The sequence below is a fragment of the Achroia grisella genome, unplaced genomic scaffold, assembly GCF_030625045.1.
Source record: "Achroia grisella isolate CSIRO2021 unplaced genomic scaffold, CSIRO_AGI_Agris_v1 utg807, whole genome shotgun sequence".
Classification (NCBI taxonomy): domain Eukaryota; kingdom Metazoa; phylum Arthropoda; class Insecta; order Lepidoptera; family Pyralidae; genus Achroia; species Achroia grisella.
Window position 1 is genome coordinate 2352837 of NW_026713028.1, and position 19998 is coordinate 2372834.

Here is a 19998-nt window from a genome sequence, read left to right on the forward strand (position 1 = left end):
AACGCACTCGCTCCGCACGCGTTTGTTTCGCGGCGACTCTCATTGACATAGACACGAATACATAGCAAAACAAGGACAATAATCGAAGGCAACAAATTCTAACAAACAGAAATCCTTCCGAAATCAATACAGTATAAAGCACTCACAACATTTGGCATGAGTCAGATATCCACAAACTTGCACTGGGCCACCTCGTCCGATCAGAAGTGCCTTCAAAGAAATGTTGATTTTTACGAGAAAAGTTAATATGAAATTAATAACAAAGGGCCCTCAATAGAACCTACTGCCCAGCCGAAGTCGCCGCGAAGTACTCACGCTACATAACCAACACGCGCACGCATTATTTGTTCACCGTATCGAACAGTCAGTATATACTTACTACTATACTATAGAAAAATAATTAGTTTGATTCGTAGATATATGTAGCGTGGATTCCTCGAAGCTTGTTCTCTAATGATAGGTATGCTTTACACAGGTGAGAAGTATAGAGTGGTACCGAATATGAGATGCATAAAGTTATTAGGTAGCAAGCTTCATAGGACCACATATCTCGATGTATTTGTTATAACATGTAGTTGCCGGCCGTCCTCCTTGCTACGCGGTCACACTTTCTGTTCACATCCTCATTTCATCAGGACAGAGATATATTATTTCGCTTCTCAAATAGACTTAAACTAATAAGATAGATAGTTGTACAGAGATATCATATTGTATGTCATATATCACAAGTGTACATAATACAATAGTTTTAATACAGAAAAGATGATAATCGGTAAACTATCTTAGTGCTAATGGTATTTACGTAAGGCTCAATAGTAAACAATGGAAAATTGCGAATTGATTTGCGGAATTGTACAAATATTAAGCCATCTTGAGTTTTTGGTACTGTAACCTGCGCTAGGCAGACGGCCGGCCTTAGCTAAGCAAGTGTAAGCATTTTTCATTTGATATTACACGATTGTTATCGTTTCATTTGTAACCATTTTGATCTATTACAATAATATAAGGTTACCTCAGTTTAGGATGGACCAGGCGTCGACTGGTATGCTTAGAATATAGTTCAGGTTAGCCGAGAGATACGGAACTCTTCAAGACATAGACACGTAAATGATTACACGCAGCTTCCCCCCGTCGTTAGGAGAAATGGTTTTTAGTTCGAAATTCTTCCCGGTCAATATTAAGCGATCGAAACAGATATTTCGATTGCGTAGTGATGACCAATACCCAATATCAGCCAAATAAATACAGAATCAATAGCCCGGGTTAATTTTCCACGATTCGCGTCGTTTAGTAAGCATGCACGCAGTCGCCGCAGGGCTTATTCGAGATAGAGCATCGTTCCATGTTACGTTACCATTGTGTTTTGTTATATGTTGTTTGTTTCAATCGTACCATTAGATATCCCTTTTTAGAGCTAAGGAGAGGATATATGACGATTAGACGATTACTGACTACATTATCTCAAAGTAATTTGAATTGATGGATGGAATTGATTACATTTAAGTGAGTCGGTATGAATTCGGTGACTGTTCAGTCAGAGTGAGGCTTCTAACATATAGTAATTGTGCTGGAAAATAAGTTAGCTGGTAACTTTTTAGCTCTAAATTGGTATTAATCATGTACTTAATTCCTTGTATAGTAAGTAATATCCGTTATTCCGATCTCTCCATAGATTTCTTCGTATCTACTAGAAGTTAATGCAGGCTTTACAACACATATTACAATAGAAAAGTATTGATTTTCCATCAACAGTATATAACCGAGATGCCGTAATTTGCAGATACTTGGAGCCGTTAATGTTTAGGATATGTTTGGATAAGAAAATCGTGAGAATATGTAGTTTTAACTTTAATTTGTTAAATTATTGTTTACATCTTGATCCGGATTTTATACTTGAGTGATGCACTGTGCAGCAGCCACTACGAGACCACAATGGATATGTGATCGAACCGATTCAAAATTAATTGGTGTACGCATTATTTGTAAGTTATGGGTTGACAATTTTTCTATATTAATGTAAAGACTCGAGTTTAAAACATCGAAATATTTAGTCCGCAGTGATCATGGGGGCTATCCCACAGTAAAAGTACAAAGTTCGGTGTTGACTTTAAAAAACTCACGTTTATATATATTATTACCTATGTATGTAGATTTATTGAAATTGTCCTTTTGGCGATATCGGTTCTTATCCTTTATGGAAATTATGTATTTAGATGATAGTTTATTTCTGTTTCAGATATTGTATCTAACGTTTTTACTTTACATTTTTAATATTTTCGAGTCCGTCTACGAAATGTTTCGATCTATCAATGTAGTATGAAATAAATATGTATTTATTTCCAAAATTTATTATAAATATAACAATATAATGTAGAATGTGTTTGGTTTCACGTTTGGGTATTATGGTTCCTAAATTTTCGAAATTGTAATAGACTCTATTGTATGTAGCGATTCATTTGTGAAAATTAGAAAACATTTAGGTGTACCAAATAGCTGTATCAATATTTCTATACGTGAAAAATTTCAATAAGGGAAATTCTGATGAAATTAGGTAGTTATGATAAGTATCATTCGTTTGTATCTGGTTAAAATTAAAAAAAAAAACTGAGCACGGATATACTATTAGAAAGTCTTATAACAAATACTGCCGACGCTTATCATATAAATTTAGTACGATAAGCTCGTTTACCCAAATTTTTGATTGTACGAACAAATTATATCAACATTTATCAAATTATATTGTAAGACCAGGTAGGTCTTCTACCTATGTTCAATATGTTCTATTTTCCCGAAAGTAATATAATAATATTGTTATGTTTAATATCCTTGTGGTCTTCATTCGTAACAGCGATATGTTCATTTTGAATTAATATTGTGTACAATGTATTTAGTGTATTAAATTCGGTTTTTGGTGAAATGCAGTCCACGTTTGTGGCGCCAATTCGTTTTAATATATTTGTAAACTACGGCGAGCTGACGTGGATACCTCGTGATAAAATTAGTTACAAAATTTGTAAAACGAAATTATATTAAGGTGACTCCGAATTTTGTGTCCACGCGCTGCGCCAATCGCCGCACAGTGTCGCCGGAGACCGTAAGCGTGGTGGGCACGAAACCGCGGGTCATCGAATTGAAATTTGACTAGTGTTTAGGCGTCGTTTCGGTATCCTCGCATTTTGGCTAAGTGATATGGTTCCGCGTCTGCTCGTTGCGATATATTTAGTACAAATTTCATGATGTTAAGGTTACGAGGCTCAAAGCTTTTCTTTGGAGGCGGCCGCGCCGTCGCCTCGCCCCGGGCCGAAAATGTAACGAGTCGTGTATAAAATTTTATTCAAAAAGAGTATTTTTGTATTGAATATTTCTAAAGTTGGTGTAAAGATCAAAATTTCGTAAATTATAGCAATGACAAAATGGGACATTAGATAAATTTAGAGTGTCATGCGTTTTTTGTATTTAATTTTAAGAATAGCGTCGGATATTAAACGTTTAGGAGCATTAACCATTTGTAAATAAAAAGTTGACCGACTCGGCACCGGGGCGACGGAGCGACCGGTCCTTTATATAGATAAAAAAAATATATAAATAACTCAAAGATGTTTATATGGTTCTGGATGTAAAAAAGATAAATTTAAAAGCAATTTTAAGGTGAAAGGTAAACAAAAATAAATTGTAAACGATTCCTCGGTATTTGTCTTAGAATGGCTGCTAGATGGTCACTATTGTAATCTGTGCGCCTGAGACAAGTAATACCTAATGTCACGCACCACTACTAACCTAACCTAACTACGCATTAATTATTACGGTTCTTAATAATACAACAATACTTATACATTAATATAATATCACATTGTCATAATGCTTATAATTTACGAGCGTGTGTCTTTGTCCGTGAATGTTTTAGGATCTAACCACTGTTTGGTGTATTAGACATAAAGATGAGTAATTTATTGTGAAACAAAAATTGTATCTAAATTGTATATCTGCGGTCGCGAGACCGACAGATTGTTACAAACGTTCGTATATCGACATAATATTGGCGGTTCTAAATTTGTTGATCAAAATTATCAAAATTGTTCGATTGAGTATTTGAAACGGTGAAACATAAGTCGTATCTGTCATAGTAATGTCAGCATCAGAACTTGTTGATGTCTAACAGTGAGGGATGTTTCTTCGTGAATATAACGAGTAATAAAGCTAAGCTTTTATTTGAACAATGCCTTTTATTTCGTTGGACCAATATACCCTTTCCACTTAAACTTATACTATGTAAAGATTTTTTTTACAATATGATGGTGGCAATGAAGCATACGGCCCATCTGATGGTAAACGGTTACCGTAGCTTATCGACGCCTGAAACACCAGGGCAGTCACGTGCGCGTTGCCTAGTTGATATAGTAATAATTTATATTTTATTCTTACTTACCCGTCTGAAATACAAAGAACTTTATACAAAAACAAGTCAATAAACTGTATTAATATTGAGGGAGAATTGAATCTACGACCAATGGGTAAGGTGTGATGAAACGCTAGACCACCACGACCTACCTATATTAATTATAAAACAACAAATTGACAATAATGGTATAGAGTCATATAAACTACTTATCTCTGCAACTTCAAATCGATTCGACTTACTTTACTATAGTTATTCAGTTCACAAAAGAGTAAACGTTCTGATACATTTGGTACATTGAATTACTTTGAAAAATTAAACGAATAGAGAATTCATACCATTAGGTACTAATCATTTATCCCGGTGTAGACTTTGAATTCAGCTTCCAAGCAGCTTGCCATATATATTGTATTTTGGTTGTAGAGAGGGTCGTCTGAAATAAAAAAATAATAAAAAGTTATGCGATATGCAAAATTATATTAAATCCAATATTTTTTTATTTGGTATTCACTCGTCTAGACTAGATGAATGTATTATATATCGATTACTGTTCTATACTAGACAGTCGTATAGATATTTAGGGAGTACTGCAGACACTAAGCGGTATCTATGTACGAATGTGTTTCAGTGTTTATGTGGGCCAATCCCGGCGGCACTGCAATGCCGGGCCGACCCGTGACGGGAGTGGAGCGAGCCCCGAACATCCCGTCGATTTACAAAAATCAGTTTAATATACTGGTCCCTCAGTGAGGGAACTTTCAGATATTAAGCTGAAAAGAACAGATACTACACTTTGATCTTAGCCAAAAGGCCGAGAAGCGATAACTAGCATTTACCAAACGCCGGTAGTCATTCAAACCGAAAAAATCTTAACATCGCGATGTACGAATTCAGTGATATCGAATACAGCGACATCTAACGTAAATGCCTAGGATATTCCGAGTACCAATTAACGCGCTAGGCGTATATCTACATTAGCACGTTGATCAGCGCCATCTATTTCTGATATACGGAATTAATAGCACGTCACTCCTCGTATCTCGCTGCTCAGTAAATGGATTCCTTATTGGTTGTTTCATTAATATCCAGATGGAGCTATGAGTAGAACAGCAAATCCATGGTTTAAAAAAAAAAGTGTTACATTGCCTGTGTCGACATTTATAAAAATAAATATTTTTAAGTTATTAAATTGGTTAATAATTATATGAACAATTAGACAGAACTTATAGAGCGCCGAGACAAGAGAAATGACGTGCTTTTAATTCCGTATATCAGAAATAGATGGCGCTGATCAATGTGCTAATGTAGATGTAATGTAGCCTAGCGCGTTTATTGGTACTCGGAATATCCTAGGCATTTACGTTAGATGTCGCTGTATTCGATATCACTGAATTCGTACATCGCGATGTTAAGATTTTTTCGGTTTGAATGACTACCGGCGTTTGGTAAATGCTAGTTATCGCTTCTCGGCCTTTTGGCTAAGATCAAAGTGTAGTATCTGTTCTTTTCAGCTTAATATCTGAAAGTTCCCTCACTGAGGGACCAGTATATTAAACTGATTTTTGTAAATCGACGGGATGTTCGGGGCTCGCTCCACTCCCGTCACGGGTCGGCCCGGCATTGCAGTGCCGCCGGGATTGGCCCACATAAACACTTGTACACAAATATACCGCTCGGTGTCTCCAGTACACTGAACAGTAGTCGATCGATATACATTCATCTAGATAACATCGCATAACTACTTTACTACACTAACTTTTTTTATTAGGTGTTCAAGTATTATTAAGAAGTGAACATGATTATTTATCGATTATGTCTAGTGTAGTATAGGGATTTGACAATCTGTATATTATTAATAAATAAATCTTTATTAATAATCTATTTATCTATATTCCATTACTTCGCAGATCATGTTATTTAAGTCTCCATTTGGTCTTGTTTTTATAACACTTAAAGGAAAATTAATAGTCTGTGACGAAACTCGATTATTTATATTTATCTTTGAGATTGGGACCGCCTCAGGCAATTACGTTTTTAAGGCTAATAGTTGTGTTAAGTACGATTATGTGACAACTCGCAAAATGAAATCTGCCTACGTACTGAATGTTTGTATCATAACGTTGTTACTTTTAAACTAAAATTCAGACTAATTGATATAAAATAATAATAGATATTATGTCCCACAATGCAACTGTATCCGTGTGATGTTCTAATAATTCGCCAACATTTTATACTCAACATAGTTCATGAGTAACACTCCAATATGACCCAAAGAGGGAAAGGTGATTGGTAGTAATGTGGATTCATGACCCCATTACTAGCAATGTACCATGTCAGGTTCAGGTTACCACGCGGTTCCCCCTGGAAACCATCGTGATGAATTCCTGGGGAATTTGTTACGATGGGCTAACTGACCTGACCTCATGTTCATCCTATCATCCTCCACTGGTGCCCCGCCAGCGTAAACCATTAGCGCAGGAGGGTGCAGTATTCCATTGAAAAAAAAACACTACACTTATTCACTAAAAAAAAATATGATCCAAAGCTTTTGACAAAACGAAAATGTTACAATGTTTGTGTAAACAAGCTAATCATTAAGACCAATTTTGCTCAGATATTCTTTCTCTTTTTAAGAGCATATTTGTATAAAAAGATAATAAAGAATAAGCATATTTGGTCTAGCAGCAAAATGAAGCCTAAACAAATGCTATTAAAAACGTTAGCCCTATCTATCTATAAATATCTATTTGAAACATACCTGCTTACTATTATATCTGTATTTCTTCACGAGTTTCTATAATTTCAAATTTGGAAATGCTTCGCCGCCGCGCCGCCCCGCCGTGTGGGCTGTGTCAAATATATTTGACAGCTGTCAGTCGTCAGTTCGTAATTTTTATTTCACTGGATTATTTTGCTACTCTGGATTGCAATTATTCGGAGTTTTGGGAAGAAAATACTTATAATTATTATGTATATAGGTACCATATAAAACAGCTGTTTAATAATCGATAATATAAATTGCTTTTTCTTTATTTCTTTGTCTTTATTCCCCACTTCGTTCATATCTCAACCGACAACAACTTTTCGACCATCCTGTTATTTTCCCGTTTTGATCATAAAGTTTTATTTAAAAGAATGACTTTGACATCTGACGATTTGAATGACATTGACCTCTAAAGATGTATGTCAAATTGACGTACATCTTTAGAAGGTAAGATTTAACATTACAGATTATATTAATCGAATAAATATCTATTTTAAATATATGTATGTTTTATACAAAATAAATTATAATTAACAAATAATGTTACAGTCGGCCATCCTACATTAAACGAGGCCCTTCGTTTACATGTTATATATATATTATTATACATATATATATTTTTTAATAACAAGTACATAATTAAAATCTTAATGTCAACATCTACTTCAAACTAGAACAATTAGTAAAGAGCAAAACATTATTTTAAAAATGGTTTTAAAGACATAGTTATTTTGTTATAGCAGAACTCTATTTATAAATATCCATTTTACTGTGTTTTCTTAATAGAAATATATATAAAAAATAAACAATTTTAACCATGGCATTATTACAATATACCAGTTGTATAACGTCTACAAATTACAACATAAACTTAAATAATTGAAATAAAATAACAATCAAATGCAACTAAAATTCTCTTTCTTTGATTTTACAATTAAAATACTATATTATTAACAAATATATTATTTATTGGTACTTAAGTTATCGGTATATTTATCATAGATTACTTAGTTTCATTTACATTCTTATTCGGTATCATATATAACAATCATCATTAATTATTTTCTAATAATCCAAAAAAATTACTGTTATTCATTAATTGAACTGTCACTTAATTTATGAACCTGGCGGAGTGATCTCCTTCACTTCCAGCCTGTTCGCGATACCACCTATCAAATCCTAGGCAACTATTTTGTATGTCATCATTCTGCCTTGATAGGTGGACCCATCACTAATTTTCACAAATTCACTACTTACATCTATGGACATCCAGTATGGGGTTACTTCCTTCACCTCCATCCTGTCATGCCCGCGATACCACTTATCAGATTGTGGAAGACAATTCATATGTCTACATCCCGTTGTGATAAGTGGACCCCTCACTGATTTTCATAAAATCACTACTTATATCTATGGACATACAGTACGGGGTTACTTCCTTCACCGCCAGCCTGTCATGCCCGCGATACCATCTATCAGATCATGGGAGACAAGTTCGTATGTCGTTATCCCGTTCTGATAAGTGGACCCTTCACTGATTTTCATGATGTCCTTTCACTAATTATTTGCTCAATTACATCCAACATAACTAAATCTTATGATATTATTCAATATTTCTTCAAACTTACTCAATCATTATCAACAATAACTATTGTGGCAGAGACACCATCCCTTATATTCATTAACTCATTCGCCTGCAACATAATATCACTATATGTTTCAATCTCTATCGCAGATATCAATTCAAGATTCTATCCTACATTATACTTATGTCATTTTAAACTATCTATCTTCACAATATTTTCCATGATACTACTTATGAACATAAATAATCACATGTATAATCATTTTACATTATATTCTAGTTTATTATTTAATTAAAATCACTCCTCCTAAAAATCCTCGTCACTGTCATTGTCGTCTTCATTTGATGAGCAAGCGGGGGCATCATAGCTTAACCATGGGAATATCTTATCAATAGCCACAACACTCTCATACCGTTTCCCCTTCCTAGTCAATGGAGTGTCCTCCACTAAAAATCGATCATTTGGCAACACTTTTTTGATCCTATATGGTCCTTGACATTTTGCCTCAAGTTTTCTCGACTGACCCGCTCCGCCAACGATAGTTCTTGCTATTCGTACAAGTTCGCCTTCTTTATATTCTTTACTTTTCTTCCTATGGCTATCGAACCTCCGCTTATTAGCTTCTTGACTTTTCCTTATCAGTTCACCTGCTTCAGATCTCATTTCGTGCACTGAGTTTTTTGGTATGTCGCTCCGGATATCATCGACTAAGTTATTAAGTATGCCATCTGCTGGGTTAGTTATTTTCTTACCGAACAATAACTCAGTAGGGGTTTTCTTAGTCACTTCATGAACCATAGAGTTTATGCCTAATTGGACTTCTGGCACTAGTTCATCCCATATTCTATTGTCCTTTCCATGACACATCGAACCGAGTGAAGCTAAGATCGTACGGTTGTAACGTTCAACCTGGCCATTTGCTCGAGGTGTAGCTACAGCATTCAAAATGTGTTTTGCTCCCACTGAATTGACAAAAAGCCTAAACTTTTTGCTAGTGAAGCTTGTACCTCTATCAGTAATTATACGAGAAGGACTACCGAAATAACTAAACAAGTTTTTAAACGCTTTAATACTTTCTTTGGATTTAGTACTGCGTACCGGAGTTAAGTTTATATACTTTGTGAATGAATCAATTATTACTAATATATACGCGTTTCCGCGTTTACTGCGTGGAAATGGACCAAGGTGATCAGCATGAATGGTATGGAATGGAATTTCTATTCTTTCAATTGGGTAAAGCGAACCTTCCTTTTTACCTGATGGAAGTTTATGGTGGGCACATTCAATACATGCGTTTACATATTTTTTTATGAATCTACGCATTTTCGGGAACCAAAACAAAGACCGCACTCGCTGAAAGGTTTTTTCAAATGCAAAGTGGCCAACCTCATCATGATTAGCCCGCAGCAGTTGCCAACGTACTCCTTTTGGCACCAGCCATCTCAAGGAGCCATCTTGTAAAACCCTAAAAACTCGTCCGTTTTTTATCTTGTACTCCTTGTGGATTTTCGCAATTTTTGGTGTATCAGGGTCTTCTATTATATCCCTAAGACGTTTCACTTCTTCATCTGACGACTGAACCGTTGAAATCCAGTCCTCCGAGCTTATCTTTAAAATATCCAAACAATGTTCTTTAACTGGTTGACCAAGAATGGGCCCTCTACTGAGGGCATCTACATGGGCCATTTTGTCTCCGGGGCGATATTCAATATTACAATCGAATTCTAAGAATTGAATCCACCATCGGGATATTCGTGTGACTAAGTCTCTTTTTGTGAATGTAGAGCGCAAGGCATTACAATCGGTTACAATAGTAAATTTAATTCCTATTAGATACGTGCGGAATTTATTTAGAGCACTGACCACAGCTAATGTTTCCAGTTCGAACGAGTGTAGTTTCATCTCGTCCGCTGTAGTTTGGCGACTGTAATACGCTACTGGTCGCCACGGCTTGAGACTCTCTTTTTCTCTTTGCAACAATATTCCCGCAACGCCAATTTTACTCGCATCGGTATGCAATTGGGTTTCAGCATTATGATCATACAAGGCTAAAACTGGTCGACTTACAAGTAGTACTTTAATGTTCTCGAAAGCTTGCTTTTCTACTTCTCTCCATTGCCAGGGTACATCTTTCTTCAATAAGTTAGTCAACGGTCTCGCTATCATAGCAAATCCTCTTACGAAACGCCTAAAGAAGCTAGCCAGTCCAATAAACCGTCTAATTTCGTGCTGATTGCGTGGTTCTGGGAATTTTGAAACCGCTTGTATCTTCTGTGCCCCAGGTCTGATACCAGCTTTATCTATCTGAAATCCTAAGAAGTCAATTTGCTCTTGAAAAAATTTACACTTTTCCATTTTTAGCGTCAGACCTGCCTCTCTTAAGTGAAGTAATACTTTTTCCAGGCGCTGTAATCCTTCTTCAAATGTCTTTGATGGTACTAGTATATCATCCATAAATATAATGACATACCCAATTTTAGACTTATTAAGAACTTTATGTATGGTTCTTTGAAATACTGATGGAGCATTCGCCAACCCGAATGGCATACGATTATATTCATATTGCCCATCAGGCGTGACGAATGCTGTTTTCTCTTTGGACGCTTCTGCTATAGGGATCTGGTGATAACCAGATGCCAAATCCAATGATGTGAATAAGCACTGGCCCGCTAGTTGGTCCAATAAATCGTCAATCACCGGTAAAGGATAATGGTCCCTCTTTGTTTTGCTGTTTAATGCTCGATAATCTACACATAAACGTTTTTCTCCCGACTTTTTCTGTACTAGTACAATTGGGCTGGCATAGGGCGAGCTTGACTCACGTACTATCCCAAATTTTAACATTTCCTCTACCATCTCTTGAACAAGTTTTCTTTCCGAATGAGCTAACCGGTAAGGTCTGTATACAACTGGAGTGGAATCCTTAAGATGAATCTCCATTTCGGTGACTGTAGTAAAACCTAGATCATGCATTCCATTCGAGAAACAATCTGTGTATGTGTTTAATAATTTTTCACACTCTTGTCGTTGTTTCTCTGTTAACTGTTTACCACATTGTAAATCTTTATAACCTAGGATAGTATTATCTCCCTCTGATATTTGGTGAATTGCTTTACTTGTTCCTAAATACCGTGCTCGTGTTACAAGAGATCCTTCTTTAATTGTCACTATTCCTGTTCCAACATTTTGTGCTAGCAAAAGGCATTTTCCTTTAGTAATCTGAAACTCTCCTGGTAATAAATAATACTCATTTCCATTAATGCTTCTAACAGTTCCACAAATATAAATGCTTCCACTTATAAAATCCTCAGATCTGACTGGGATAGACTTCATTGCACCAACATCCAGTACTGCAGTCTCGAATGCAATGAGTGGCAATTTTATGATATTGAAGGGATCAACCTTTTCAAACTGCAACTCGGTTGCTGTTTTGATAATCCGTAGATCTGGCCGTTCAGTAAAGCTGTGCCCAAGTAAAATGTTATATGAAATGAGTTGGTCATCTACAATAAACACTTCAACGTCCCGTTCTAATACATCTTGAATAGCTATGTTAACCGTTGTACGCCCCAATGGTAGATAGGGTATGTTACCGAGGCCCCTTAAAAATGGGCCTTTAATTCTTTGCCAAGTTAAACCTAATTTGGCTGCGTCACTTTCGCGTATTACGGTTGCCTCACTACCTAAATCGACAAGACAAGGTGTTAAGATGTCATTAACTTTGATATAAATTTTATATTTATCACTAGGGTTGTCTTCAATGAAGACTTTCAGTACAGTCTTTGCTTCATCCACTATATCCACTTCATCTAATGCAACCTCAAATATTTTTTTCTCTTTAGATTGGGTATTGTCCACATTGTCTTTTCTAGAAAATTTAGGGCAGTATTGTGAAACATGGCCTAATCGATAGCAACTGGTACACTTAACAATTGGCTTGGGACACCTAAAGCATGGATGTCCTACCTCTTTACAGTTAAAGCAGGTGAGTGTCTCACCACGACCCCGAGTCTTATTACTAACATCATTATTTCCTTTACTTAGGGGATATGATGAAGACATGTGAAATCTTTTGTCACGGTTACTACCATCTTTTCTGAGGTCGATATAATCACGAGAATTATTCTTAACAGATTTAAAAAATTCTAGAATATCTTCAGTCTTTTCAAACTTTGCAGCTTGTGCCCCAACACGTACACCCCTATCATCAACCCCATGAACTATGCAATCCACCGCTTGCTTACCAAAGATTTTACAACGGTTTAATAGATTAATTTTAGAAAAATAATACAATTCTAAGGACTCAGACGGGCGTGCTCTCCTGTTGAGCATCTCTGTCAATAATTCTGCATAATTTTCAGTAGCTGGAAATGAACCTCTTAGCATTGCTTTCCATTCAACCCAAGAGTGCTTAACAGATGGCAATCCTTGATACCAAGACCGAGCATGGCCAGTTAACTTAGGTAGGGCATAGTGAATCGTCTGTCGTTCGCTCCAGCTATAGATATCTGAACATTCATCAACTTTATCAAGCCACACATTAATAGTCTGTTCTTTGGACAGTGGATCAAACTCGGGTATTATATTATTAAGTGCTGGGTAAGATTCACGATCCCCTACTCTACTTTTTAAAGCATATAAAAATTCCTCGAACAAATCAGAAGTGTTCATTCTCTGTTTCTTATTCTTATTAGAATCAGATTCAACAGCTTCGAAATCTCCATCGCATCTGCTTTGCCTCTTTTCAAATAAAGTGTGATCGTCTTGTACCTGCTCATGTGGAGTTGCAGATCTCTCCCTCACTCTTGATGTCTTATCTCTGCTATGGCAGCAGCTCGGCGGGGCCTTATCACTGTTGACGTGTACAGCTCGACGTCGTTGAACATCATGGCAGCCGCTATGGCGACTTCGACTGCGGCTATGACGAGGGGTAGTACCCTTATCATTATCACTGTTCCGAAAATTATCTCGCTGTTTTCGAGAATCATCTCGCTGTTTTCGTCTCATTTTAACTGGAACTTAGAAACATTTTTGTATTAAAGATGTGTTCTGTCGTATATTTTGTATTCTCAAGAGTCATTAATAGTAGCATACACTTAATTAATAACAAATAAATTCAATTTTTTATTTTTGAAAAATCGATTGCGTCATAATTATTCAATATGGCACTTAAACTATGAACTTATTTACTCACTCATATTAAAATTTCATTTCTAACAAACCAAGAAAGAAAGAAATTAGAAAGAGAAGAAGAGAAAAAAAAAAATAATAATAATAAATCATGAAGGAAATAATACACTATTCCGCAGCATTTCTTGATATCACTTGTAGACATCTTTTTTTTTTTTTATTTTTGTATCTCGTTGATTCCCTGTCTATTCGTCTTATGTATTTCTTAAAACAATCCAAGTAATTACCTTACATATCGCTGGTTCCCTGTACATTCTTCTTATGTATTTCTTAAAACAATCCAAGTAATTACTTTATATCTCGCTAGTTCCCTGTCTATTCGTCTTATGTATTTCTTAAAACAATCCAAGTAATTACCTTAAGTTTTATTCCGATGGGCGTAGTATTAAACGCAAATTAGTTTATTTGCACTAATCCCAGTTCTGAACTAAAACAGCTGTTTAATAATCGATAATATAAATTGCTTTTTCTTTATTTCTTTGTCTTTATTCCCCACTTCGTTCATATCTCAACCGACAACAACTTTTCGACCATCCTGTTATTTTCCCGTTTTGATCATAAAGTTTTATTTAAAAGAATGACTTTGACATCTGACGATTTGAATGACATTGACCTCTAAAGATGTATGTCAAATTGACGTACATCTTTAGAAGGTAAGATTTAACATTACAGATTATATTAATCGAATAAATATCTATTTTAAATATATGTATGTTTTATACAAAATAAATTATAATTAACAAATAATGTTACACATATATAGATTTGTGATTACCTGTGACGCGAAAATATCAAACTTAAACATTTCTTGAGTAGTGTATTTCTTGTTAAACACTAATACATTATAAACGGCTCAGTCGTTTTAATTTTGTAACGCACAAAATATACAAAAACCATTCTATCCACTATGTAGTGTCTTTTCTCTATTTGTTAAATAATTAAATTTCTCATGTGGATGGAAATAGACTATCTTTTATGTAAATACACACAAAGTTGTAGGTAACTGCCAGTATACTTACCTATAAAGAGGATTTCAGAGACTACATTTACACTACAGCTTTCGCTTTACGATTCCATTATGCTAATTAAATTCAATTTTTTCCGTCACTTGAGCTAACGACCAGCCCTACCTTTACCTCAGAAAATTAGGCCTGCACAGATAAGCCACTGAATACCCATCCTGTAGTGTACTTTATAATACTCCAGTCAAGCTTAACACTGCACACACAAGGCACTATCCTCGATGTAATTCAGAGACAGACAGATATTTGCACTGCATAATGTTTTATGCATCTGATTCTTGATATTTATCGCATATTTATTATTGGTTAGGAATATTTAGGAACCTACCTACCTTGACTGCGTACAGGCATAAAGTGTGTATGTAATAGGAGTTTTTTTAGAATGATAATGGAATCTGCCTGCGCTAACGGTTTACACTTGACTTTATTCTCATCACAGATGTTATTGTATAAACGGGCCGTTTAGTCTACTTATTAACAATACCGTAGGTTCAGTCTATGTATAAACATGTTATACGTAGGTTGTATCTATGTATAAACACATTATACATACATTCATATAAACTTGCAAGAATTAAATTCTCGTAAATCATAGTGAAAACCGTATCAAAATTGCCTGTCAATATTTTAAAAAAATGGGTCTGTTTTTAAGATCGTCTGTAAGCGAGTTTTAAACTCGATTAATTAAATCAACCCTAACAGCTTAGAGCAGCAGAATTGTAATTCATTGTGAGTCTTGAAACTTCAACAACCACTTTGTAACAATGTTCTGAAGTGAGATGAGGTACTTTGCTACTTATTGGGTTCATATTGAACCTACTTTTGAATAAATTTGAATTTTGAGTGACAAGGGGAAGACATTAAATAGGTAGGTATAATTCGAGTAGTTATGGATAAGTGTTTGCTAAGGAGGAACAATGAGGACAATCAAGTTCTCAATCAAATAAAGAAATAACAAACCATATTTATTAGAAACAGATTAAAATGTACAATTAAATTATACCTACATATTGTATGAATAATTTCAGTTACAATTTCAAGAACAACTTTGTGCAGAGAGTGCAGAGTTGCATCTGCAATTCTCAATGATTTGTACAAAATTTCTAAGCACACAATTTGAATGTTACAATAAATGTATAAAAAATATAATATAGAAAACCCACATTATTTACCAATAGTAATATTATAAATTTGTAAGTGGTTGCATATCTGTTTACCTTATTATTGTATTTTACCTTTTCACAACTAATTGGCTGAATCCATACTTTTGATTTAAAGTTAGTTTGAATCACAATGACAAGCATAGATTATCTTTTTATTTTAAAAAAAAAAAGTGGTATAAGAGGAATATTATAAAAATCTGTATTAATGTTGTATATATTATACATTAGATATTTAAATAAAAATGTCATAAACTTATTATGACATTTTATAAAAATATATTTTTTTATTAATTAATAGCAAAAGATTTAATTGACTTGGTTAATAAAAACATTAATTAGTCTTCATATGGTTCAGATAAAATTACAAAACTAGATCACATATGACTTGTTTTTTTACAATAGTATGACAGAAAGAAAATTGTCATTGTCTATGCATATTACATACAATCTAGAAAGACCTAATTTCGTAAGCAAACAATTTTATATGGACAGTTGTATAACAAATGAAATCTAGGGATTGTGGTATAAATGAAAATTAAAATATTCACAAGAACTCCATTCTTACATAATCAATGTATTTATTATCACTTTATTTCAATTTTTATATTTTACTAGCTGTCCCGGCAAAAAATAGGGGTTGATGATAGAAGGGTGAAAATTTAGGATTGTATGTATTTTGTTAGAAACTAAAAATTTTGTCTAAAAAATAAAAAATAAAATTTAGGGGTGGACTACCCCTAACATTTAGGGGGATGAAAAATAGATGTTGGCCGATTCTCAGACCTACTCAATACGCTCACAAAATATCATGAGAATCAGTCAAGCCGTTTCCGGAGTATGGGAATGAAAACTGTGACACGAGAATTTTATATATAAGATGTTGCTTTAGGCTTGGTCACCTTGTCACGTTGGACAGAAATGTACCAAGCATAATATTGTCACATCAAGCCTTGCTTTCACCACCATAGTTGACAAACTTTTTATCTATGCCACTGGGATAATAATAGAGAAGGTATTGTTTATCAACTATTTTTCCCTATTGCATTGTTTTGTAACTCTGCAATTCCAAATAACATTAATTTTATATGTGCCTTAATCTCAGCGGCATTCTGTTGCAATTCCTGTGCCTTCTTCTCATAAGCTTTTATTCTTATATCTAAAAACCTGTTTGCATCGTCTATACTTAATTCTAAATAGTGATTCAGACCAATGTCCATCAATAAAGTCGAGGTATCAGGAACTTCTGCTTCCATAAAAAAGTTGCAACCAATATTGACCTGTGTTTTAAAGCCATGTGGATGCATTTGCTTGTTATTAACAACTTTTAATGTGTGTTTCTGTTGGATTAAATCAGACATTTCGGCGTTAACATACTGCAGTCGGTCGTGCAATTGTCGCAAATCTTCTTTTAATACGTCGTTGATGAAGGTCTCGTATTTGAGTATAGTTTCATCTATTTTTAATTCTGTCATCTTTATAACTGTTGTTTATATGAATATATTAAATGAATAGGTTCTACGTTTTAACACTTTTCAAACACTACACTTGATGATATAGGTTATTAAATATTAATGTAGACTTTCCATTTTTGTTCACTCGTATATAAGTCTACAAATATAAATAAAGTTATACTTATGTAAATTTGTTAGTTGATAAAAAATTTTAGACAATAAACTTAAATTATGAAAACAGGAGTAACTCTACAACACAAACATTGACTTTGACATTAACGCTTGACCTTGATTGAAAATATTACCGATTTTGTTAATTTTATTCTGAAAATCAAGACTTTATTTAAAAAATATACAAAATAAGTATATTATTTTTAGTTTAGATTTAAGGGTTAAAAAGGAATCTTTAAAAATGAAATAATGGTTTGGACAAGCCAATTTAATTTCTTCATTTAGCGCCATCTTTGAACAAACCATGTAACTAGCATAAGAGGTGTAAATGTGTACCACTTACTCGAGACTGTCGCGACTAGAGCGCAAGCTGTTGATTTATATTAGCAACTATACCTAAAAGATGGCGCTGGTCGTATAATAATAAAATAAAGTCGTCTTACACATTTCAAACCAAGAAAGAACCTATACTTTTTTCCTTCTAAAATTATTTTCTATTTTAAATGTTGAAATAACTTTTGAAGAATTATGTTTTGGGTACATCAACTGAAACGTTAGACATTAATAAATAATTAGAAATTGCTATATAAAAAGTAAGGTATTCGTACTAAATATAATAAAATATTAATACACACATACTTATTATACATTATTACTTATTCACAAATAATCTGACTAGATGAGTAGGTGGTGGTTGACTTGTTGATTTTTTTTAAACTACGACTTTGGCGAACAAACGTTCAGCCCATCTGATGGTCCCTTATGATGATAGAAGAACGGATTATTGAAATAATTTATAAGCGATCTAGGAAATTGAATAACGTACTTTAATTCTGTTATTTTATTTTATTAACCTACAGAGGAATTATTTTTATTCTATATTTTGTCATTCTGTATAAATAATTTTATTAATCTCTCTTATCATCAATACCAACCATTATATTTGTGATCCCAGCGTGATATTAGGTAGGCATCTAAATTAATGTATAGCATAAATAAAACATAGTAAACGATCATGGAAATCGTTTATTCGACGAGAAATAGTTTAAACATCACATTCGCATTACACTAAAAACCAGCAAACTTTGTTCTATTTACAATACACTTAATAAAAATTCATAAAAATTAAAACATTTCATGTGAGAATTATCTACGTACAGACCTTAAGTAGGTATCTTTCGATTTACGACTAAAAACTTGTTCACATCATTATTTAATGTTTTTTGTTAGCTATAAGATATTTATGATTGTAATGGACTGATAATTTATATCCTTTGCACCCATAGATTTATAATGATCTTCACTTAGAAGTACCTACCTACCTGCATAATGTATGTAGGTACATACCTTTAATAGTAGATAATAGTAGATAAGTAACAGAGACACAGAAACAGAGAAGCATCTACTCTGAATAATAATATTCAACGATAGGTAACTCAAACCTTTGTGTTGCAATTAAAACTTATTATTTATCATCAGGCAGACCGTAAGCTAAATTCCTACTACCATTTCCTGAATAAAAACGTAAATAATTACATATATAAATCCCATATGGTAGAAAGAAAGTAGATATACGTTAAGTATATATTTCTAAGGATAATTTCTTTCGGATCTTATAAGGTGTAATTAAGAGAGAAATACACTTTATAGGTTTAGTTCCTATAATAGCTGCTGATTTTACTGATGTGTGTAGGATGTTAAAGACAAAAAGTCTCTGGGATATCAATGCATTTTATGATAATGATGGTGAAAATAAATTTTCTTACTAAGTACATACATACAAAAAGATTGATTGCCTAATTTGATAAAAAAAATATATTCATCTATGGGTACGTAGTTACCTAAATAGTAGATAAACTTTCGCATTCTTTTTATCTCCAAAAAGAATAGTACTTCATTATAATATATTTATTATATATAAGTTAATTAATGCTATTTCCTTTGCTGTAGTCAGCACTGACGAGAAAACTTGGTCATTTCCAATGTCCGTTATCACTCGTTTAAAAAAAAAGTATAAGAATTTATTAAATTTTAATGAACGGTCACAACCATTTCCAATTCCCATAGATTTCGATTAATGTAGGTAACAAACGCCACAATGACTACCATGGACATTATCACTTCCATATTTATTTGTAAAATGAAATAATGTATTTAATGTTACAATTTTTATAATTATATTGCAATACAAATTGAAAAAGACTACGTTATATTAAATATATACCACACAAAACCGTTAATCGCATATAAAATGA

At 33.8% G+C, this 19998-nt stretch overlaps 1 protein-coding gene and 2 non-coding genes across 3 annotated transcripts; 1 reads left to right on the forward strand and 2 right to left on the reverse strand.

Moving 5' to 3' along the window:
• Positions 1-5026: 5026 nt before the first annotated feature.
• LOC131851792 (U2 spliceosomal RNA) lies at positions 5027-5219 on the reverse strand. The gene has a single exon (XR_009357900.1). It is a non-coding gene; the product is annotated as a U2 spliceosomal RNA (small nuclear RNA).
• Positions 5220-5854: 635 nt separating this feature from the next.
• Positions 5855-6047, forward strand: LOC131851793 (U2 spliceosomal RNA). Its single transcript, XR_009357901.1, has one exon. It is a non-coding gene; the product is annotated as a U2 spliceosomal RNA (small nuclear RNA).
• Positions 6048-16834: 10787 nt separating this feature from the next.
• LOC131851779 (protein UXT) lies at positions 16835-17829 on the reverse strand. Its single transcript, XM_059202330.1, has one exon. It carries the CDS (start codon positions 17591-17593, stop codon positions 17144-17146), a length of 450 nt encoding a protein of 149 aa, XP_059058313.1. The 5' UTR covers positions 17594-17829; the 3' UTR covers positions 16835-17143.
• Between the last annotated feature and the right edge of the window lie 2169 nt (positions 17830-19998).